This window comes from Encephalitozoon cuniculi, chromosome II (assembly GCF_000091225.2).
Source record: "Encephalitozoon cuniculi GB-M1 chromosome II, complete sequence".
NCBI lineage: Eukaryota > Fungi > Microsporidia > Unikaryonidae > Encephalitozoon > Encephalitozoon cuniculi.
In genome coordinates, this window is record NC_003229.1 from 82,200 (window position 1) to 102,164 (window position 19,965).

Consider the following 19,965-nt stretch of genomic DNA (forward strand, 5'->3'; position numbering starts at 1 on the left):
GTTTGAGCTTCCAGACAGGATTGTCGAACATCAACGGGATTGTTGCAGCATCCATATAAACCAGGGATTTTTTTATCCCATGAATTCGGAACTATCCGCAGCAGGTGAAAGCGGCAGAAATAGATCAATTGGGGTGGACAGAGGAAGGCCATCGAAAAGACTACTGTGGGCCAACAATGATTCTGGGGGACAGAGAAGCTCTGGATCCAAAAATTCGAAGGACAGAAATGGGCCGCCCAAGAGCTCGAGCTCGAACGACAAGTCTCAGGGAGACAGGAAGCCCTTGGCAGGGCAGAAGGTTAAGGACCCCGATTCTGTGGCGGCAGCAGATGGAGACATCAAAGTCGTGACGAGCGAGAAGGTGAAGACGTTGAGCTCCTTCAAGGACCTCTGTTCTCCTTTGTTGATAAAGGCACTTGGGAAAGAATATTCGGCCCCAACAATCATCCAGAAGTACTGCATACCGTCGCTGGTTGACGGGCGGAACCTCATCTGCAGAGCGCCGACAGGGATGGGAAAGACGATGTGCTTCCTGATCCCCATTATAGAAAGGCATCGGCAGATGAAAAAGCCGCAGGCATGCATTATCTCCCCGACGAGAGAGCTGTGTGAGCAGATCCGCGTTGAGGCCTCAAAACTTGTGGCCGGGAGCAGGATCAGGGTTGTGTCGATCTATGGCAAGAAGCAGGATCTGCCCAGCTACTCTGGAGTCGACATTGTGGTTGCAACGCCTGGAAGGCTGATAGATCTATTGCACAGAAAAAAGGTGGATCTTTCTGAGATAAGAATGTTTGTCCTCGACGAGGCGGACAAGCTGCTGGATATGGGGTTTGAGATACCCATACGGGAGATCCATGGGTTTGTCCCCAAAAACACACAGACATGCCTCTTCAGCGCTACATACTCGCCAAAGCTGACGCGGATGATAAACTACTTTCTTCCCGAAGACAAGGTCTCGATCGAGATATCCTCTGAGACTCTTAAGAACATCAGACAGGAGATTGTGGAGGTGCGAAACAAGAAGAAGATGCTCCTGAACATCCTGAAAGGCCCGGACATTAATCTCAAGGGATCGTGGAGGATGGAGGTGCAGCCCGACAAGGTTCTTGTGTTTGTTGAGAGAAAGAGCGAGTGTGGAGAGGTCGAGAAAGTTCTGAAGAAGAGCGGGATTCTGTGTGTTAGTCTGCACGGGGACAAGGAGCAGGCGGACAGAGACGAAGCACTGAAGGGGTTTCGCAACGGAAGATTCCCTGTGATGGTTGCGACTTCTGTGGCAGCACGTGGAATAGACATCAAGGATGTGAAGCTGGTGATAAACTACGACATCCCGAAGGACATAAAGGAGTATATCCATCGGATTGGACGTACTGGGCGCGAGGGGAAGTCTGGGAAGTCGATTTCGTTCTACGACGGAGGCATGACTGCAGACCTCAAGAAAGCACTGGTGGAGGTTCTAAGGGAGTCTAAGAATGCTGTCCCTCCCTTTCTAACGGGTGCTAGTGACGAGGACTTCAATGCTAGATTTGAAAGGCTGAAAGTGACTGCTGACAAGGAGATGTCGGACGATGAGGAGGTTGGGCTATGGGGATGACCCTTTGGACAATGGGATAATAAAATACTGATCTGCACTTTATATTGGCGGCCTCCGGAGCCTTGTATTTTCGACGGTATGCTGTGGACAGAGAAGTACAGGCCCAAGTCCACTGACGCGTTTGAAGGACCGGAGCATCTGAAGAACATTCTAAGGAACTCCAGTGGAAGAGGGCATCCAAACCTGCTCCTGTACGGGCCGCCAGGGACCGGAAAGACAACGTTTGCTCACCTTCTGGCATCCCAAAAGTTAGAGCTCAATGCGTCTGACGAAAGGGGTATATCCGTGATCAGGGAGAAGATCAAGGTGTATGCATCCACGCTGGGAAAGGACAAGACGGTAATACTCGACGAATGCGAGAATCTCACGTCCGATGCACAGCACTGTCTAAGGAGAGTTATTGAGGATTCTGTGAACACTCGGTTCATATTTATTACAAACTACCCGTCGAAGATAATCGGCCCTCTGAGGAGCAGGCTGGTGAGTGTGAAGTTTACGCCGACGGAGAGCAAGATTCTTGAGAATATAGGGAGCAAGGAGGGATTGGGGTACGACAAGGAGCTGTATCACAGGATTCTCAAGCTTTGCGGAAACGACCTAAGGAGGGCGATCAATGTGCTACAAGGTGTTGCTCCTTTGGGCAGCTTCTGCATCGAGGAGGCCGTTGGTGCTGTTCCGCAGAAAACTGTTGACATGTTTTGGGAGGTGGACAGGCCAAGGGTTGTGGAGTATGTGAGGGAGTTCTTGAGGGAGGGATACTCTGCACTGCAGCTAATTCACCAGCTTGCAGGGTCAAGCAAAGGGAGTGATGCCCAGTCTGCTGAGCTTCACCTAGCACTATCTCTACTAGAGGAAAAGTCTGTTTCCGGATGTTCTGACGAGCTAGTTCTGTATAATCTTCTTGGAAGAAAGATTGAGATATTTGGTTGATGCCGCGGTAGTAGTCGTTTAATGAACATTGGCTCTATTTTCCTGCTCCTTCCTCTTGTTAAGCATCTTCATCAGTCTTTCGTAGTACCCCCACTTCGCTAGATGCTCTTCGCCGAGATGCTGCTTGCACTGGGCAATTCTTCTCTGCAGATCCTCCTTGACTCTTCTTTCGTCTTCGTCGCTGCTTATATTCGAGATGGCCTCCTCATACTCCAGGACGTCCTCCAGGAACTTCTTGTCTACAGAAAGCTTCTTTGCATTGCTCAGGTACCTCGCCCTTGCCAGATCGTTCTTCAATGTATCGTACGCCTTGTTTACTTCCTCTATCGATGTGTCTCCTGCAAAAGACAGGCCAGGCCTGTCTGGATGAAGCTTTTTACTTATTTCGAAGTACTTTTCCTTGAGGATGTCCTGGTCTATGGCAAACGAAGGCTTCATCCCAAAGATGTCGAAATATCTAGACGGGCTTCCCATTCGCGTGGGTATTCCCTTGGGCTGGACTGAAGTGAATGGACGCGATATTCTCTAGGGCTCATTGCCCTTACGATGGGGAAGTCCAAGAGCGGAAATAGAGAGAAGAGGGCAAGCAAGGGCAAAAGGCCTTCAGGGAAGGGAGGCGGTGCATCGAGGAAGAAGTTAGAAAAGAAGAAGATCGTTCTGAAGAGGAGGCCATGTCCGATCCAAGGAAGAGAGTTCCCAGATGCCACGAAGATCGAAAAGGATCTTCTAATGCATGGGACTGTGAAAGACAGGGTCGACGTCCTCACGCTGCTGGTCGGCAGAAACCCTTCTGCAGAAAACTACAAAAACCTGCTTGCATTCTGCGAGAACCAGAGGAACGACGTCCACTACTACGTGCTTAAGAACATCAAGGACCTTCTCATATCCAAGAAAGAGGTTCAAAATCCCTACATCAAGCAGAGGATTGTGAAGTCCTTTGCCGCAAATCTTCGGAACCAATACATCAAGAAGAAGGTTGTGCGCCTGGTGTACAAGCTGCTAGAGGCGAGGGTTTTGTTTGTGGATCTGATCCATCTGTTTATCAACAAGCTCGGGGACAAGAGGGATATGTCTGACTATGTGATTGACAAGCTGCACCTGCTGGTCCCCGGGAATGAGGAGGTGGTTCTTGACGGGGTTGAGGACTTCTACTTCAAGAACGATTTGTTCCGATCCAGACACGTTGCCCTGAGGTTTCTGGCAAGGCTTGAGTGCGAGAACAGGGAAAAGGCCTTTGGAGTGTTCAACAGCATTCTCAGAGACTTTAACGAGAACATCCCTGAGGAGCATAGAAACATTCTGTTGGAGGACTTGGTTATTGGACTGGGAAAAAACATGGGGAGCGAAAAGATATGTAGGACAGATATCATAAGAAAAGCAGTGCACACCGAGAAGATGACGTTTTATGGGTGCAAGGTGTTGTTCGGCTGCAGAGACGGCGGAGTGCTTCTGCTCTTCAGAAATGCAGTTAAATCGCACAAGATGAGAAATTCGAAGTATCTGCCTGAATTCCTCAACATGGTCCACGAGGCCGCGTCAATGCACAAGGATAGGGAGTTCTACAGGTTTCTTCTGGACACATCGCTTCTATACACGCCTGAATACATAATATCGATACTAATTATATGCTCCGAGGCCAGGAAGGATGGGATTGATGGATTCGATAACATCCACAGCCTCCGAGTTCTTACCGTGCACTATCATGATGTTGTTCGGAGGTTCGCGCTCCAGCTCATCAGCGGCGAGATGGTTCTTCCGTTCGATCCGTTTGACAATATGAGCCTTCTAAGTGCCGAGATGGCATGCGGTGATCTATAACCTTCTGCTGGGAAGCGAAGCATTTTAGATACAAGTCCTGGAGCCGTTGGGTGCTGGAGATGACAAAGCGTTTTGGATATTTTGGCTCCGAGCACCTGATTGGCTCCTCTCTTCTACAAATAGATGGGTATTTCTGAGCTTTGATGGCAGAAGACGGAGGAAGAGGGAAGGCCAATGGTCACCGCTGCATCCACCGCAAGGCTCTTGACTGGGCACATAGTGCGTACTACAGATACTCTGTGGAGACGGGAATCTGCGTCTTGGAGTGGTGGGAGGCGGCTCTTGTCAATCTTTACTTTTTGCTCTTGCTCTCTTCGCTAGCTAGGCAGATGGTGAGAATAGGGATTTATTTAATTGAAATGCTGCTAAAGTACAGACTCTTCCTAGGAAGGTCTTGATTAAACGGGTACTGGGATTCATATTGTTCCTATCTCCTTGAGCATCATAAACACAAACTGCTGCAATGCATAGTTAGTGTTCATCCTTTCCAGCATCCTGATTGCTTGAGGCCTTTCTCCAACATCCAGCAGCATCCTGACAATATTCTTCAGCTTGAGCTCTACAAAGTCTGCCATTTTCTTCATTCTGCAGGCAGCTCTGGTGATTCTTCCTAGGGTCTTCAGCAGTCTTTTCCTGTCATTGGCCAGGCATGATATGAGAAACTCGTTTTCAAGGTGCGCAAGTGTTTCATCGTGTTCAAGCGCCAGGTCGGTATCCGTTGTCCAGATGCTGTTGTATGCGGGGGTCTTCAGGAACCAGATCCCGGATTTCTTCACAAGGAAGTACTCTTCGTCTGGAAACCCAGCCACCAGGAAGTATTTTCTGTCCAGCCTCAGAGACAGCAGGTCGTTAGTCCTGGGGAGCATTCCTTGGGTGCCTATCTTGCACTTGTCAATGGAAACCACGGTGTACGATCCATCTGCCTGGAGATATGCCAGCTTCTTCCCAAGGATATCCATCATCACAACATCACCGGCACAGATAAACGGCATCGCAAGGACTCCTGTCTTGAAATGGTACAGCTGTATCTTTCCTGTGTACAGACACAGATATCTCCTGTTCACACACATCATGTCTATGCTCCCGTGTATCTTGTAAAACTCTCTGGAGCCTCTCTTGACAGAGACAAACCCCCGATCCTTACCGAGCTCAATGCTGAAGTCTCCAAAGCACCGAGACATTTGGCTGCTTCCAGTCTTTTCAATCAGCTTTTTGTTGGTGTAGTTGAATATTGCAAGATATGAGTGCCCAGTGCTGACCTCAATTCCTCTTATTTTCTCCTCTGACTCAGCCGTGTCCAACGATATCACAACAGGCCTTACAACCTTCTTGGCACTCCTGCCTTCGCCATCCTCGTTTCTCTCCAGCGGCCTTCCCCTTCTCCTCTCAAGCATATCTCTGTTTTCTACAGAGAAGAAGATATCTCCCTCGACCTCCTCCTCTTCCTCCCAGGCTCTTCCAAAGTCTCCCTCCTCCACGCCGATCTGGACAACCTCCCCTCCGTATGAGCATACAAGCAGCTTCATCCCATCCTCACTCCAACGCATATCCAACACAGGCAGCTCTGTCAGATTCTTAACCAGCAGAAACGGCCTTGGAGACAAAGAGCACCATAGAGACAGGCTCAGGTCCTGTGATGCCACCGCAGCAATGTAGTACTTTCTATTTCCTTTGTACACCTTCGGGTTGAATGCCACAACTTCGCACGGTGCCGCATGCCCTATAAGCGAGCACTCGTTCCGAAGATCCTTGCTGAAAATCTCAATGGTGTTGTACTTCTTGTTGAATGACAGCCCAGATGCAAAGAATTCTCCATCCGGTGTCCAGCTCATTCTGGAAAAAAAAGACTCGAGAATCACACCTTCCGAAGCATTCATCCTCTTGACAATCTCAAAGTCCTCGTATAGGACGATCCCGTCATCTCCTTGCGTACACATGTATCTAAAGCTCTTGTCTACTGAAACCCCCTTAATCTGCCCCTCATGAGACTTCATCTTCCTAGCTGCTCCAAATGACTTCAGGTCGTAGAGTACAACATATCCGTCGTACCCAACACTCACAAGAAACCTGTCCGTCCATACCACGTTGCTAACATCACTTTCGTGCTCAGACGCAGATGCAACAACATCTCCGTTCCTTTCATGCACAAAAACCGCCCCGTCGTCCCCTCCCGAGGCAAACAAACTCCCATCGGCGCTGAATCTAACACACAACACAGCGCCTCTGTGCTTCTTGACGGTCCCAACATGCTCATGCTTCTCGTTCCACAGCCTTATCTCCCCGTCAAGAGATGCCGTAGCAACACATGCTCCAGACACATCTATGGAAAAAATAGGCTTTGGCCTCTTTGTGCCATGGTTGATGCCTGTCCTTGAGATCTTCATCCTGCTATGGGGAAAGGCCACTCGCCTTAAATGGGCATCAGCGGCAAAATACAAACACCATAGAGAAACTCGAAAGTTTAATACCAAAGAAGACCCATCAGTCCCTTGAGGACCCCTTCTTGCTGGACACAGCAAAGTCTCCAGGGGCAATGTATGACTTCATTCCCCCGTTCTTTATTAGCCAGTCATGGCCCACAAAGTGCAGCTCGGTGTCATTGCAGATTGCATTGTTTATGTGCTTGGGCATGACCTTCTTCTTTCCATCGGTGCTTGCAACATTCTTGGCACCATCGGTGATCTCGCTGATTAGGTACATTACACATGCTGAAACAGCAACAAGAGCATCCTTCGATATCCTCATCCTGGTCCTGTCCTTCATGATCTTCTTAATCTGACTCAGCTTCACAATGCTCTTCTGGTGCTCTTCGTCCTTACCTATAACGCGTGGATCCGCTTTTCCTCCCTTTCCTTGTATTACTACCATTCCTCAGGGCATTCTCCTTTGTTTATATATTTTCCTTTTGGAGGGAAACCAGGTCTCGGAGGGAAGGCGGCATTCAATCACTCGACCCTTCTCCTTTTGCTGCTATCCTCGTTGGACGGGCTTTCCTTCCCATAGAAAACCCTTAGGAAGCCCTGCACATCTTTTCTCTTCAGGCTGTTGACCTCAATCCTCATCCCGCTCGCCCTGCCTTCGTATTCCCTAACAAACTCTATGAACTCCTTGACCTGCTGCTCTACAATCACCTTCTTCCCCTTCACAGGAATCACGTCAATCGCAATGAAAAACGCCGTGCACTTCTTCATTCCCTCCATCCTAGGCCCGATCTTCTCAATGCTCTCCTCTGCAACCCTGAACGCCTTCGGAAACGGGATGGCGTACAGTACGTCGTCAACCGCCTCGAACTTTGACGCAAGGATCCTGATCTTCGACTCCAGGTACCCCTCCCACTTCGGGAAGTCCTCCTCGCAGCTTGACATAGCCAGCACCTCAACAAACAGCCTGTACCTGCTGAAGAAGTCTGACAGCTCGAATATCCTTCTAAAGTCATTCCTCTCGGGGTCCGATAGGATCTTGTGTGCCCGCGTAAACTCCATGGTGATGACATGCTGGGTGCTGTTCGATACGTTGTGCGTTGCACACATCGAGGGATATGCAGGTGTTATCACCGGCATCCTGTGGTACTTGTCCGAGGGATACACCTTGGGATCCCAGACCTTCAGATTGTAGTTCAGATCAACCACTGGCCGCAGAATCACAGGCGTCGGCCACTTCCAGGATGAGAATAGCTCAAAGAACTTGCAGACAATGGTAAATGACGATGCATTTGGATATAGCTGGCAGACCCGAGCAACACACAGCGAAAACGCCACCCCGCCAAAGTATCCATAGGGATTTCCATATACACATCTTCTCTTTGCCCAGTACTTGATGCATCTCAGTGCAGAGTGGAAGGTCTTTACGCTTGGAACAAGGTTCAACATCTCATCTGTAACCCTGGATCCATTCAACGACAAAATGCATTTCTCGTCCATGCTCTTCAGAAGCGTGTCATTGAGCAAGTTGATTCCATCCTTCACAACGGGTATGCTAAGCCTAGCAAAGACTAAGTCAATCGGAATCCCCTGAAACTTGAGTTTAATTATTGGTACAAATGCATCCTCTATCTTTGTAACCTCCTCTATATTCGGATCTCCTTTCAGCTCTTCGTAGAAATGGGTGAAGAAATCGCTTCTGGAAACATGCCTGGGCACAATGCACAGGGCGTCGATGTCCGCTCCCTTACTATGCACCCCCAGTCTGTAGCTTCCAAAGGTAAATATCTTTCCTCCACACGGCCTCTCGCCGTCTCCGCTCCCCTTGTTCCTTGCCATCCGAGCCACAAACTCCCGGACCATGAAGTTCAGCTTCCCAAGAACCCTTTCTCTCGTCTGCCCCTCCTTATCGTCCTCAAAGAACCCACGCTCCTGTAGGTACTTGTCCATTTCTCCAGATAGCCTGATCTCCTCCTCCGTACTTTCCCTCGTCGAAAGAGGCCCGGTCACTCCATACTTGTAGCTCTTCTCTGACATCTCCATTTTGGCACCCCTCGGGATGCTTTCTTTTTATCCATTTCAATTCCTGGAGTAGTAACACTACACACCCAGAGCACTGGAATCTCCAGTACCCCATACATAGGCCTGGAAAAGCAAAAGACATGAAAAACTAAACATTTTAATATCCTCCTCTCAGCCTAAGCACAAGATGAAGCGTCGACTCCTTCTGGATGTTATAGTCAGACAGAGTCCTCCCGTCCTCAAGCTGCTTACCTGCAAAAATCAGCCTCTGCTGGTCTGGTGGTATCCCCTCTTTGTCCTGTATCTTTGCCTTTACATTCTCGATACTGTCCGAAGGCTCGACTTCTAATGTAATCGTCTTTCCTGTTAGAGTCTTCACGAATATCTGCATTTGTTTGGGGTATTCAAACAAAGCATTTTTATATTTTGATGCACCAATCATCCTGGATGCTCTGATACAATCAGCTACCTGGAATGTCCTGAATATCAGGGCTTGGAAGAGTACCCATACAGCCCTAGGCCCCTGCACATCCTGAGCTCACATTGCATTCTCTGCCTCAGAACCACGGCAGTGCACATCTCCTCCAGACTGCTGCAGGGCACAGTTAAGAGGCGAAAAATTTTACCCTCAAATGGTACTGGGAAAGGTGAAAAAGATTCCGGTTGAGGAACCTAGGCTGACAAAGGAGCAGAAGATCGAAAGAGACCTTCTGATAAAGAAGAAGGTATCCAAGCTGGCCAACTCAATCCGAATCCCCCCGGCAATCTACCAGTTTAGGACGGTTCTGTCAGAGCATGACACCAAGAAGTTCGTTGAACTCTTCATGAAATACAGACCAGAGAACAAACAGGAGAAGAGGATTAGGCTGCAGTCTGAGGATCCGAAGAAGGGGCCCAAGCCAATTCTCGTCAAGTTTGGGCTTAAGCACGTCACGAATCTCATCGAGACGAAAAAGGCCAAACTTGTCCTTATCTCTGCATCTGTCGACCCCATCGAGGTTGTGATATTTCTTCCCACGCTGTGCAGGAAGATGGGGGTGTCATATGCAATTGTTGAAAACTCGACGCTTCTTGGGAAGCTTGTCAACCTGAAGACCACGTCATGTGTCTGCCTGTGCGATGTGAGGCCAGAGGATGAAGGCTCTTTCAAGGAGATGCTCAGAACGGCAGATGCAATCTTCCTCGATAACTACGAGACTCACCTGAGCACTTGGGGAGGCCTGCCCCAGAAGGAAGCAGACGAAAAACAATGAAATAAAGCAACTTCTTTATTCGGTATTCGTCTCTGTCGCCTACTCTTCTCGGGTGAACAGGACAGACAGACCCACCCCAGCTAGTATTACAAACTTCATCCCGGGAATGGTGTTGATCCAGAGATTTATCAGCCCGAAGTAGGGAACATATCCAACAACGATCGACTTGATCTCGTCTCTGGTCAGATAGTTCCTTCCTCTCGGATAGAGAGAGACATCATCATTAAGGTTGTTATCTCCCTTTGTAAGATATCTCCCACCAAACTGCTTGATGCATCTGTGTACACACGGGATCTCCCTGCCAAACTTGAAGACAGTCATGTCTCCAACACTGAAGTCTTTGTTGGCAAGCCACAGTATGTCTCCCCTCTCAAACCCCGGGGACATGCTTTCACTCAGCACAACAACTATCGGGCTATCGTTGTTCAGAAGAACAGAAAACATCTTCCATATCATGTAGGTCCCCATCACGGAATACGCTGCATTTACAAACTGGATGAGCTTCTGCCGAATGCTCATTCTCTTCAACATCTTGATGTCCTTCTCGGAAACAAGGTACTCAAGCATTCGGGGTTACAGCCCATCGCTATTTCTCCTCCCAGAAAGCCTCCACACAACAAACAAACACATCTAAAGGTAGAACAATTTATTCTTCCAGTTGCCTGCCTCACATTCCATAAACCTTGAAGTTCCCCTCATATCCATACCTCTTTATCATCTCCATCGTCACATCATCAACCTCAACACAGTCGACATCAAGCATCGACTCCTTCGGAATTACGTTTTCCTTTCTCTCCCTCTCCTCCTCGTGGCTCTTGATGTAGACCTTGTTGTATGTCCCCTTCAGAATCTTCTTGTAAAGCGACGTGAGATATCCCGCAATCTCGTTCTTCAGCTTCTTCGACTGCACAACCGCAACATCCTGCACAACAAGCAGGTTGTGATCAAAGGTGCTGTCAAGCCTCTGGAAATACTTCTCTGCAATCGTCCGAGCAGCCCTCTTGACTATCTTATTCCTGACACAGCCCTAAAATTAAAGCTCCCACCTACCATTCTTGGGGTGAAAAATTTTCCTTCACAAATCACTTCGCAAGGAGACATTCACTGCTTGTACTCAGGCCGGAGCTCATATGTGTTCTTGAGATCCTTCTTGTTCAGCACGCAGATGTCAGAAACAATCTCCTGGATAAAGGCAACAGGCTGCCCGCAGAAGTCCGCCAGATCCTTCACAGTCCACGACGGATACTTCTCAAACGCCTTGAAGACCATGTCTATCACCTCGTTCTTTCCCAGCCTCTCTCTCTTCTTGTCCATCAGCATCTTCTTTCTCTTCCGCGCAAGATACTCAAGCTCCCGCAGACTTCCAAATTTCTCCCCCCTTTTTCCCTCTTTAAGATAGTCGATGACCTGGACATCACTCTTCTTCGAATCACTCTTAAACCCCACGTCCCTCTTGTACCTCAAGTACTCTTCATTGACCTCCGGCGTTATGTAACACTCGTTGTTGATCATCCCCTCAACATCCGCATTGTTCTCGTGCGTCCTGATAACATACATGTTGTTGTCTCTGGGCTTTATCTTCACATCGAAGGAGGACGGAAACCCACCCACGCAGAACTCCTTGGACAGCCTTAAGCTCAACACTGCAGGCTCTGTCGACGTGGCCTTTGTTATCTCAAGCTCTCCTATCTCAGCCTCCCTGCTCTGCCCCAGTATTCTCTCTGCTAGAAACAGAGGAACTTTCGCAAGCCAGATCTTTGTGTGTCTGTTGTTTATGTTCAGCTCCATGGAGGGCTGGGTATCCAAGCATAACTTGGTTTACTGACAAGGCATATAGCAAAATTGAAAAAAAGTAGATAGATGAACGATGCGAGTTTATTATAGTAAACCTAACGAATGTAGACACGAGATCATCCCTTCCGGACAGCAGTTATCACAGTCACCAGCACATCCACAACGTGTTTCTACCGTTTCTCCACTTTCATTTTGGGTACGGGTACTACAATATTCCACTACAACCCTGCCACCATCTGCTTCTTCTTCTCCACCAGAAGCACCCTGTGGTTGAGCTGTTACTGGGGCTTCTTCTCCTCCTCCCGATCCTCTCCTCTCTTCATTTTCTTCCTCTCCACCAGAAGTATCCTGTTGTTGAGACGTTATTGAGGGACTATTCTCTTCTTTACTACCTTCCGTGCTCGCATAAATTAATGCTTCTGACAGCAGCATCACCCTAATTAAGGTATTAATGGACCTCATATATGGGTATGAGAGCAAAAAAATTGTTAAATACCAGAAGGACTTACCCCTTATGAGAATCCTAGTCACAAGAATAGTAAAGGTTCCCGAAGACTGCACTGCGACCCAGGAGGGGAAGATCTTTACATTCCAAGGCCCAAAGGGAAGCATAGTAGAAGACTGCACTCGCCATCCCCTGACATTTGACATCCACGAAGGGAATATCCGGATCAGACTTTGGAACGGGAAGAGGAAGGCCATGGCTCTTGCAATAACTGTAGAGTCTCTGCTGAGGAATGCCATCAAGGCTGTTACTGTCGGGTTTGCATACACCATGAAGGCTGTATACAACCACTTCTCCATAAACATGGAGATTAAGGAGGACGGGAAGATTCTCCTTGTGAAGAATTTCCTTGGAGAGAAGAATGTCAAAAGGTTCAGGATGCGGGGTGCAGCAAGGGTCCGACTTGATGAGAGGAAGGACACAATAGTGATTGAAGGGCCATCGCTGTCGGATGTTTCCCAGAGTGCAGGGACGATAACGAACGAGTGCAAGGCAAAGAACCGTGACAGTAGAGTGTTCCTCGATGGAATTTTTGTCACTGAGAGAGGCATTATGGCTTGAATAAAAGTCGTATTTTATTTATCTTGGCTCTTCTGAAATGCATCCTTTCCCTGGGGGCTCTCTCTGTCTTGAACTTGCCCTGCAACCCCCCTCAGTTGGTTTGGGCCTCTCTCTTCTTGGCCTTAGCTACCTGCTTTTCGCCAGCCACCTCTTCTTCGAGTAGGTTAGCATGCCTTTCAATATACTTCAGATCGCTCTCCTTGTTCATTTCCTGTCCGGTGAGAATTCTGTCCTTGATGAAGAAGTCTTCTCTTCTCTTCCTTATCTCGAGTATCCTTGGGATGCTGGAGAGCGTCCTTTCGGCCTCGGCACGGTCATACATGCGAGGTTCGTTGAGCCGGTGCTCAAACGTCAGAATGGCATCGTTGCAGAGCTCCTTGTTGGCCATCTTTCTCGATATCTTTGTCCACTTCACCTTCCTTGGATTCACACGCCTTGCAAAGAGCTTCCTGCACTTCGGCCTGCAAAATCGGAAGACCTTTGCATCGTTCCTGACATAGATAGTCCCATGTCCTTGGTAGATGTTTGATGAGCAGAACCAGCACTTCTCAATTCTCATTTTACCCTTAGCACATCCAAAATTTCTATACAGCAGAATCTGGGGATTTTAATTAAGTGGAGATGATGCAGAGGGTGTTTCCTGTGGTCTTGCCTTCAGTTTGGTAAGGATCAGCTGCAGCCCGCTTCTGTCTGTCACTGCATATCCTCCAAGCCTTTCCTTTGCATGGCCCAGCTCAGAGGCAACAAGGGGATCGTCAGTGGCTACAACAAATCTGTTTTCAAGGTATCCCTCCAGAACGATGACATGCCTGAGGGAGTGGCTATGCTTCCTGCCTATATACATATCAAAATAGTGTTCATACAGGTGAAGCAGAACACCTATGTCCATGTCCTTCAAAGCCTCAGATACACTGATTCTGAAAAGCAGAACGTCTCCGAACCTCCGAAGATTTGCAAGGCAATCTCTGTATATCCAGACAAGGTTATGGTGGACTCCGATGCTTTCTCTTATGCTGGGGGCCTCTCTACTCGACAGACAAAGAAAAGCATCTACTCGGGAGTTTCTTAGCAAATGGTAGCAGACCAGGAAGAAGTTCTCTATGGACGACACCTCGATGCCATGGCCTATCTTCTTTACAAAGGATTTGGATCTCCGGAAGTGCGACTCTATTAGCGTCTTTGTGCTGTATCCAAGGTTTGTGTACAGCTCGCACGAGGATTCTCTTGAAATTCCTTTCCTTGCAAGATACTCGTGGATTCTTTGGCCCTCGGCCTTCTTGTCTTTCTTGCAGTAGATCTTCTTGTCGATGATGAACGGGATGTCGTTCTGGAGAGCAGAAAACAAAGATGCAAAGTTTAGGAAGGAGATGCAGGGTCTTGAGATGTGGTATATCCCATCGACATCTGTCAGGGGACCTGCCTTCTGGATCTCAAGGATAACGTCTGCATAGAGCTCCCTGCAGCCGTTACATGCACTGCCCAGGAAGTCTCCTTCGCCCTCGAGATCGTCGACCGGGATAGTGTTCTTTGTGAATATCCTGTAGAAGTCGAAGCACATGATCATGGGCCACAGGATATCGCTGGTGATGTAGTTCATGGCTTTTGCCAGGGAATATGACAGCGTGCATGAGTTGATCTTGGTAGACTGGCATGTGCAAGTAAACAGATTCCCCTGAATCGACGAGTTCCCCTGGTCCCGAATCGAGAGAGCATTCCTGCACTCTCCAGGGTCTAGGTCGATGAATACGTGAAAATCTAGATCTGGATAGCACCTGGCGCCTCCTGGCTGGAAGTCCACCTCGAATCTGACGAGTTCCTTGTGGAGTATTGAGGTGATTATCTTGGCAGCACAGAAGCTTGCAGGCATGTCTGGCATGAAGATCCTCACTGATCTGCACGACTTAAGTTTATCGATGATGGTAGCAGGGCTGGCTATATCGAACATCTGCCCCGAGCTCTGGATATTTTTTATTACAGGGGCCTGGATACGACCTGAGACGGCCATGGGTAGTATGGAAACCTCTATGCACCGAACTGTCCCATCATATTGGTGATGCCTAACCCTTAGGCATGAGTAACCATTTCTGCCAGGAGATCTTGGCTCTTGAGGAGATAATAGTGGAGCTCTTGGGCTCCGAAAGAACAGAGGAAGTGATTGACTACAAGGTCAGGTCTTTGATGGCTGCAAAGGACAGGCTAAATGAGAAGATGGTTGAGATGGAGGAGTACTACATGAAGAGGATAGAGTTTTACAAAGGGCGTGACGAGGCCAGGCTGAAGGAGCTGGAGAGGCACATTGAGGCCTACGACGAGAAATATCTCAGGCTGCTGGCCAAGGCCAGGAAGCTCGGAAGCAAGGTGGAGAGGCTTGAGGTGGGAAACAGGCTCTTGAGGTCGAGATCTGGGGGGAAATGAATTGTCGATGGTTGGGTGCAATTTTCCTATATTGGAATAAGGGGAGGGCATGGCGAAGGGCAGGAAAGGTCTCCAGGGCATCAAGATGTGTGATCACTGCTGGTGTGGAGCAAGTGCATTGAAGGCTACATGGGTAGTATCTGGGCGGGTGCAGAGGGCAGCCTCTCCTTTTATCCTTTTGTCCCTACTGATAAAATATAAAAAGAAGAAGGAGGGAGGGGGTGAATGGTGAGTGAGAGGGCCGAGTACGATGGGATTGTCGGTGGGCAAGAGCTGATTTATCAATTCCGGGAGGACAGCGATGATCTTGGGGGCGAGAGGGAGTATGAGGAGAACGAGGCGAACTCTCTCAAGCTGCGGAACTTTGTTGAGGACGATCTTTACCAGTCTGACGGGCAGGTGCAATACAAAGGCGAGGAGGAGATGAGGCTCCGGTACGGGAGGAAGAAAAAGGAGAAGAGGAAGAAGAAGAAGAATGACGAGAACAAGAGGCCGTCGAATAGGAAGATAGTGAATCTCCCCGCATCGCCACCGTATGTGCGGTTTGTGGATGGGGAGGAGAGGCTGTGCTTCAAATATGTGACGAAGGTGAGCGAGTCGGCACGGGATGCTATGCCAAAGGCGGATCTCGAGGACAACGAGTTCTGCGTAAGATTTGATCTGGAGAGTGTCGACATCAGTAAACTGAATGAGAAGTTCAAGGCGGACAACTGCGTGTATCCCCGGGCGAATCTTCCATACGAGATGTACACGGGAAACAGATGGGGGTTTGAGACGGAGTGCAACCGACTGGCATGGCAGTTTGTTTCGCTGAATCCCGTGCTCCTGTACGGGAAGAAGGGGCTTATCCAAAGGGCCGTCGACTCGTATAGAACAATCAACAAGCAGAGCAGAAACAAGAGGATTGTGAAGGAGGATAGATTCCCCAGCGACATTGAGAAGAGGAGGCATGTCTCTGGGGCACCCTCAACCATCACGATCCAATGGACCAACAGAGGGGTCTTGAAGAAGTGCAAGATTCAAGTCAACATCGAAAACATAAACTACGAGAAGATTGACGACGAATTCAAGTCGCGGTTTTCTGTGTTTATGGACGACTTTGACGACACATCGTTTGGAAAGAGTAAGTGGGAGAGCCACAACGCAGACAATGAGCTTGCTGTGAAGATAGCCTTCCTGAATGTCGAGAACACGTCGTTCTGGAATGCAATCAAGGCACTCGACAAGACGACTGTGCTGAAGAAGGCGATTGAGGCGTATAGGCAGAAGAGGGACGAGTATGTAAGCTCTGAGGACGACACCGAAATATCGGATGTCATCGCAAGCACCCTTGGAGGCAGCCTGGGGAACTCGAAGAGTTGTAATGTTGTTGAGAATTTTTATTTTGATAATTAACCACGGGGTTTATCCTGAATAAAGGAGTTGTGGATCTAGGTTCTCTATGTTGTTATGAAACGATGTTTCGAGATGTTTATACTTTTTTGTATAAAGGTTCTGGCTCCGATAAATACATGATTCTGTTTGTGTATCTCCTGAGCTGTCTTGGAGAGATAGTGGAGCAGTGCAAGCCGATCAACGAAGGATATGTGCTCAGTAAGTACTTTACGCAGTGGTGTCCTGCATGCCAGAAGATGGGGCCGCTGATTGAGGAAATTAGCAACAAGATAGACCGGCACGGAGCAAATCTAAGGATCAGGAGTGTTGACTGCGATGAGTGCACCTGCACAAACGTCAAGAGCTATCCAACACTTGAGCTGTCGAAAGACGGCGAGGTGCTGGGGAGATTGGAGGGTGCACAGGACTACGATGCAATGGTTGAGTTTATTGTGAGCCACACCAGAGTTGAGAAAGGCGTGTTTGATGGGCATGTCATGCAGAAGGATGCTGCAGTCAAGAGTTTAACGAAGAGCGACTTCCTGAGTGGGTTTGATGGGCCGCACGTTGTTCTGTTCTACTCTCGGGAGGATGATAAGTATAGAGAGATGTTCAAGGAGCTTGCAAAGATCTACGACGGAAAGCTAAGTCTTGGAGAGATCGACAGTGCCGAGTCTTCAGAGCTTGTCAACAGATATGACATCAGGTCATACCCCTCGATATCCGGGATCTTCAACGGACTGGTTGTTCCCTTCATCGAGAAGGAGAAGACACCCAGCATGGCCAGCCTGATTGAATTCTGCGACAAACTTATTGAGCCATCGTTCCGGAACCTGACTCTCAGCAAGTTCGACGAGGTGGCATCGAAGCTCGAGCCGGGAGAGCCCATCTATGTTGTGTTCCACAAGAACCTTGCCCTGGCCAGTGCATACTTCCAGAGGATGGCGCACATGTACAAGTTCAGGGCCAGCATATACAGATCCGACGACCAGGCCTTGTTTGAAAGGGCATCGATATTCCCTAAGGAGCTCGGAGCCGGGTCGGACCCATCCACTAGCCCAAGCCACGAGGATGCCGTGATTCTTTCTGTGTACAAGAACGGCATCTTCTACAGGTACTCGGATACCTTTGGAGATGAAGCAAAGATAACAGACTGGATATTCCATACGCACTACAAGTACTTGACAAAGATTGACAACCACAACTTCTACTCCATATTCCATGGCCTCAAGCCTGCAATGATACTCCTAACAAGAGGAGAGGAGTTCGTGGACAGGATGAATGAGTTTAGTGCAGATAGACACCTTGGGACTCCATACACAGATATGATCTTTGCCACCATGGAGATTGATGAATACCCCCTGTTCATCCCGACGCTACTCCCAAAGCTCTCTACTCCTGCACTGATTGTGTTTGAGCCCTGGGTAAATCTATTCCGCCACAAGAAGGTCAAGCTCACAGAGGCCAACTTCACCTCTGCAGCAATGGATGCATACAACTTGTACCAGAGCAACAGCCTTCCGCTTTACCCTCCAAAGCCCCGCACTCTTCTGAGATACTGCATGCTTGGAGGGCTGGTTCTTGGGATTGGGCTGTACTGCTCCTCCAGGACAAGCTTTGCAAAGAAGAATAAATAAACTTCTTTGATATATCATGCTTTTAGGAAAAACAAACCAAGAAATCTGAGCCATTGATGGAGCTGGTCTATGTTCTAAGCAATTTGGTTGCCTGGTACTGGAGAGACATCCTCAAGATCATCATTGAGACACTCGTCATCTACCTTGTAGTCAAGTTCAGATACCGTTCGAGCAAGGACATCATTGTCTTTCCAAGGAATGTGATAGACAGGCTTGTTGAGGAGTTCGATCCCGACGACCTGGTGAAGGATGTTCCTAGCGATGTAATGCTGCCCGGGGTATACAAAGAGGGTGCGACAGACCTGGCCAACTTTGATGTGTTTGGGCTGTCAACAGAAAACAAGAAGGAGGTCATCGACGTCATAAGAAAGTACGGGGTCGGAACTTGTGGACCCCGGGGATTCTACGGGACCCTCGACCTCCATCTGGACCTTGAGGAGACGATCACCAAGGAGCTCGGCGCAGAGGCGTCGATTGTGTATCCCAACAGTTTCACTGCAATCAACAGCATCATCACATGCTTCTGCAAGCAGCAGGATATTGTGTTCTACCATGAAGACTCCAATGAGGCTATTCTGAGGGGAATTGAGCTCTCAAGGTCAAAGACCATCGAGTTTGGAAGTATCTCCGACCTGGAAATAAAGCTGGAGTACTTTGGAAACCCAAATGTAAGGAACTTTGTGGTTGTGGAGGGGTTGTTCAGGAACACAGGAAGGATTATAGAGATCAGAAGGATACTGGAGCTCAGGAACAAGTACAAGTTCAGAATTATCCTCGACGAATCGTACTCCATTCCCCTGCTAGACAAAAGGGGCGTGTGTGGAATGGAGGGTATAGGGATCAAGGAGATTGACATTGTGATTGGATCTTTGTCAGGGGGGCTCTGCAGTAGTGGGGCATTTGCAACAGGGACCCACTCCACTGCTGACTACCAAAAGCTGTCTGGGTCTTCCTACTGCTTTTCGGCATCCATACCTGGAGCCATGGTCAAGGCAGCTATACTGAACATCAGGAGAGAGTTTGACCACGAAGAGCTTCGAGCCAAGGTGAGTGTGTTTCATGCGAACTTCAAATCCAAGACATACGAGATTGTGTCTTCCGTCCTGTCGCCCATAATAATTGCTGCGAAGAGGAGGGAGATGAGGAGGTCGATGCCCAAAGAGATACTACTGAAGGAGATTCTGGGAATAAGAAATGAGCTTCTTGGCGACAATGTCATTGTTGGGTTCAACCACAACCCATACCCCTCGCTGAGGATTTGCCTGAAGGCCTCAATGCCTGAGGATCAGGTTGCAAGGCTTGCAGTTCTACTGAATAAATGGTAAGCAGAGTTTATTTTCTTCCGCGCGCCGGGAGGCTGCATCATCCCATGGCCTTCTTGACGGGAAACTTGATCAGATCTATGATTTTCAGTGTTCTTGATGCCTTGGAAGACATGTCTGTATCCAGCAGCATCTCCAGCAGCCTTGTAAACACTATCATCTGGAAGTGGTCGTATTGGTCCAGGATGTCGTATAGACACTGGTCCACCGCATCTGGGATTCCTGCAAGGTCACCGCCGAATACCAAATCTCTGAGGTTGAGCAGACTGGAGTGCATTCCGTGGATGGGGTTTTGTCTGGAGGCATGGAAGAAATATTTGCAG

The 19,965-nt window shown here is 48.7% G+C and overlaps 22 protein-coding genes across 22 annotated transcripts; 10 read left to right on the forward strand and 12 right to left on the reverse strand.

Annotated features, from left to right (window-relative positions):
- Positions 1 to 79: 79 nt before the first annotated feature.
- ECU02_0670 (uncharacterized protein) lies at positions 80 to 1,591 on the forward strand (the record flags this gene model as incomplete). The annotated part of the gene is made up of 1 exon (NM_001040782.1): positions 80 to 1,591. One exon carries the CDS (start codon positions 80 to 82, stop codon positions 1,589 to 1,591), a length of 1,512 nt encoding a protein of 503 aa, NP_584593.1.
- Positions 1,592 to 1,669: 78 nt separating this feature from the next.
- Positions 1,670 to 2,521, forward strand: ECU02_0680 (uncharacterized protein; the record flags this gene model as incomplete). Its single annotated transcript, NM_001040783.1, has 1 exon — positions 1,670 to 2,521. One exon carries the CDS (start codon positions 1,670 to 1,672, stop codon positions 2,519 to 2,521), a length of 852 nt encoding a protein of 283 aa, NP_584594.1.
- An 18-nt stretch (positions 2,522 to 2,539) lies between these two features.
- ECU02_0690 (HscB-like chaperone) lies at positions 2,540 to 2,995 on the reverse strand (the record flags this gene model as incomplete). Its single annotated transcript, NM_001040784.1, has 1 exon — positions 2,540 to 2,995. The coding sequence occupies one exon, from the start codon at positions 2,993 to 2,995 to the stop codon at positions 2,540 to 2,542; it is 456 nt and encodes a 151-aa protein (NP_584595.1).
- A 72-nt stretch (positions 2,996 to 3,067) lies between these two features.
- ECU02_0700 (uncharacterized protein) lies at positions 3,068 to 4,339 on the forward strand (the record flags this gene model as incomplete). Its single annotated transcript, NM_001040785.1, has 1 exon — positions 3,068 to 4,339. The coding sequence occupies one exon, from the start codon at positions 3,068 to 3,070 to the stop codon at positions 4,337 to 4,339; it is 1,272 nt and encodes a 423-aa protein (NP_584596.1).
- A 143-nt stretch (positions 4,340 to 4,482) lies between these two features.
- Positions 4,483 to 4,737, forward strand: ECU02_0705 (uncharacterized protein; the record flags this gene model as incomplete). The annotated part of the gene is made up of 1 exon (NM_001415530.1): positions 4,483 to 4,737. One exon carries the CDS (start codon positions 4,483 to 4,485, stop codon positions 4,735 to 4,737), a length of 255 nt encoding a protein of 84 aa, NP_001402468.1.
- An 18-nt stretch (positions 4,738 to 4,755) lies between these two features.
- ECU02_0710 (histone transcription regulator) lies at positions 4,756 to 6,723 on the reverse strand (the record flags this gene model as incomplete). Its single annotated transcript, NM_001040786.1, has 1 exon — positions 4,756 to 6,723. The coding sequence occupies one exon, from the start codon at positions 6,721 to 6,723 to the stop codon at positions 4,756 to 4,758; it is 1,968 nt and encodes a 655-aa protein (NP_584597.1).
- A 97-nt stretch (positions 6,724 to 6,820) lies between these two features.
- ECU02_0720 (uncharacterized protein) lies at positions 6,821 to 7,207 on the reverse strand (the record flags this gene model as incomplete). The annotated part of the gene is made up of 1 exon (NM_001040787.1): positions 6,821 to 7,207. One exon carries the CDS (start codon positions 7,205 to 7,207, stop codon positions 6,821 to 6,823), a length of 387 nt encoding a protein of 128 aa, NP_584598.1.
- A 77-nt stretch (positions 7,208 to 7,284) lies between these two features.
- On the reverse strand, positions 7,285 to 8,802 carry ECU02_0730 (polynucleotide adenylyltransferase PAP1; the record flags this gene model as incomplete). Its single annotated transcript, NM_001040788.1, has 1 exon — positions 7,285 to 8,802. One exon carries the CDS (start codon positions 8,800 to 8,802, stop codon positions 7,285 to 7,287), a length of 1,518 nt encoding a protein of 505 aa, NP_584599.1.
- A 136-nt stretch (positions 8,803 to 8,938) lies between these two features.
- ECU02_0740i (ubiquitin) lies at positions 8,939 to 9,172 on the reverse strand (the record flags this gene model as incomplete). Its single annotated transcript, NM_001040789.1, has 1 exon — positions 8,939 to 9,172. The coding sequence occupies one exon, from the start codon at positions 9,170 to 9,172 to the stop codon at positions 8,939 to 8,941; it is 234 nt and encodes a 77-aa protein (NP_584600.1).
- A 241-nt stretch (positions 9,173 to 9,413) lies between these two features.
- ECU02_0750i (uncharacterized protein) lies at positions 9,414 to 10,034 on the forward strand (the record flags this gene model as incomplete). Its single annotated transcript, NM_001415532.1, has 1 exon — positions 9,414 to 10,034. The coding sequence occupies one exon, from the start codon at positions 9,414 to 9,416 to the stop codon at positions 10,032 to 10,034; it is 621 nt and encodes a 206-aa protein (NP_001402246.1).
- A 39-nt stretch (positions 10,035 to 10,073) lies between these two features.
- ECU02_0760 (signal peptidase complex catalytic subunit SEC11) lies at positions 10,074 to 10,601 on the reverse strand (the record flags this gene model as incomplete). Its single annotated transcript, NM_001040791.1, has 1 exon — positions 10,074 to 10,601. The coding sequence occupies one exon, from the start codon at positions 10,599 to 10,601 to the stop codon at positions 10,074 to 10,076; it is 528 nt and encodes a 175-aa protein (NP_584602.1).
- Positions 10,602 to 10,701: 100 nt separating this feature from the next.
- Positions 10,702 to 11,087, reverse strand: ECU02_0770 (40S ribosomal protein S17; the record flags this gene model as incomplete). The annotated part of the gene is made up of 2 exons (NM_001040792.1): positions 10,702 to 11,061; positions 11,085 to 11,087. The coding sequence occupies 2 exons, from the start codon at positions 11,085 to 11,087 to the stop codon at positions 10,702 to 10,704; spliced, it is 363 nt and encodes a 120-aa protein (NP_584603.1).
- Positions 11,088 to 11,135: 48 nt separating this feature from the next.
- On the reverse strand, positions 11,136 to 11,822 carry ECU02_0780 (uncharacterized protein; the record flags this gene model as incomplete). The annotated part of the gene is made up of 1 exon (NM_001040793.1): positions 11,136 to 11,822. One exon carries the CDS (start codon positions 11,820 to 11,822, stop codon positions 11,136 to 11,138), a length of 687 nt encoding a protein of 228 aa, NP_584604.1.
- A 90-nt stretch (positions 11,823 to 11,912) lies between these two features.
- ECU02_0785 (uncharacterized protein) lies at positions 11,913 to 12,290 on the reverse strand (the record flags this gene model as incomplete). Its single annotated transcript, NM_001415533.1, has 1 exon — positions 11,913 to 12,290. The coding sequence occupies one exon, from the start codon at positions 12,288 to 12,290 to the stop codon at positions 11,913 to 11,915; it is 378 nt and encodes a 125-aa protein (NP_001402469.1).
- A 52-nt stretch (positions 12,291 to 12,342) lies between these two features.
- ECU02_0800 (60S ribosomal protein L9) lies at positions 12,343 to 12,894 on the forward strand (the record flags this gene model as incomplete). The annotated part of the gene is made up of 1 exon (NM_001040794.2): positions 12,343 to 12,894. The coding sequence occupies one exon, from the start codon at positions 12,343 to 12,345 to the stop codon at positions 12,892 to 12,894; it is 552 nt and encodes a 183-aa protein (NP_584605.2).
- A 91-nt stretch (positions 12,895 to 12,985) lies between these two features.
- Positions 12,986 to 13,453, reverse strand: ECU02_0810 (ribosome biogenesis protein RLP24; the record flags this gene model as incomplete). Its single annotated transcript, NM_001040795.1, has 1 exon — positions 12,986 to 13,453. The coding sequence occupies one exon, from the start codon at positions 13,451 to 13,453 to the stop codon at positions 12,986 to 12,988; it is 468 nt and encodes a 155-aa protein (NP_584606.1).
- Positions 13,454 to 13,501: 48 nt separating this feature from the next.
- Positions 13,502 to 14,839, reverse strand: ECU02_0820 (uncharacterized protein; the record flags this gene model as incomplete). Its single annotated transcript, NM_001040796.2, has 1 exon — positions 13,502 to 14,839. The coding sequence occupies one exon, from the start codon at positions 14,837 to 14,839 to the stop codon at positions 13,502 to 13,504; it is 1,338 nt and encodes a 445-aa protein (NP_584607.2).
- Positions 14,840 to 14,964: 125 nt separating this feature from the next.
- ECU02_0830 (uncharacterized protein) lies at positions 14,965 to 15,309 on the forward strand (the record flags this gene model as incomplete). Its single annotated transcript, NM_001040797.1, has 1 exon — positions 14,965 to 15,309. The coding sequence occupies one exon, from the start codon at positions 14,965 to 14,967 to the stop codon at positions 15,307 to 15,309; it is 345 nt and encodes a 114-aa protein (NP_584608.1).
- A 225-nt stretch (positions 15,310 to 15,534) lies between these two features.
- Positions 15,535 to 16,704, forward strand: ECU02_0840 (uncharacterized protein; the record flags this gene model as incomplete). Its single annotated transcript, NM_001040798.1, has 1 exon — positions 15,535 to 16,704. One exon carries the CDS (start codon positions 15,535 to 15,537, stop codon positions 16,702 to 16,704), a length of 1,170 nt encoding a protein of 389 aa, NP_584609.1.
- A 116-nt stretch (positions 16,705 to 16,820) lies between these two features.
- Positions 16,821 to 18,320, forward strand: ECU02_0850 (uncharacterized protein; the record flags this gene model as incomplete). The annotated part of the gene is made up of 1 exon (NM_001040799.2): positions 16,821 to 18,320. The coding sequence occupies one exon, from the start codon at positions 16,821 to 16,823 to the stop codon at positions 18,318 to 18,320; it is 1,500 nt and encodes a 499-aa protein (NP_584610.2).
- Positions 18,321 to 18,376: 56 nt separating this feature from the next.
- ECU02_0860 (uncharacterized protein) lies at positions 18,377 to 19,645 on the forward strand (the record flags this gene model as incomplete). The annotated part of the gene is made up of 1 exon (NM_001040800.1): positions 18,377 to 19,645. One exon carries the CDS (start codon positions 18,377 to 18,379, stop codon positions 19,643 to 19,645), a length of 1,269 nt encoding a protein of 422 aa, NP_584611.1.
- Positions 19,646 to 19,682: 37 nt separating this feature from the next.
- ECU02_0865 (uncharacterized protein) lies at positions 19,683 to 19,919 on the reverse strand (the record flags this gene model as incomplete). Its single annotated transcript, NM_001415535.1, has 1 exon — positions 19,683 to 19,919. One exon carries the CDS (start codon positions 19,917 to 19,919, stop codon positions 19,683 to 19,685), a length of 237 nt encoding a protein of 78 aa, NP_001402470.1.
- Positions 19,920 to 19,965: the final 46 nt, after the last annotated feature.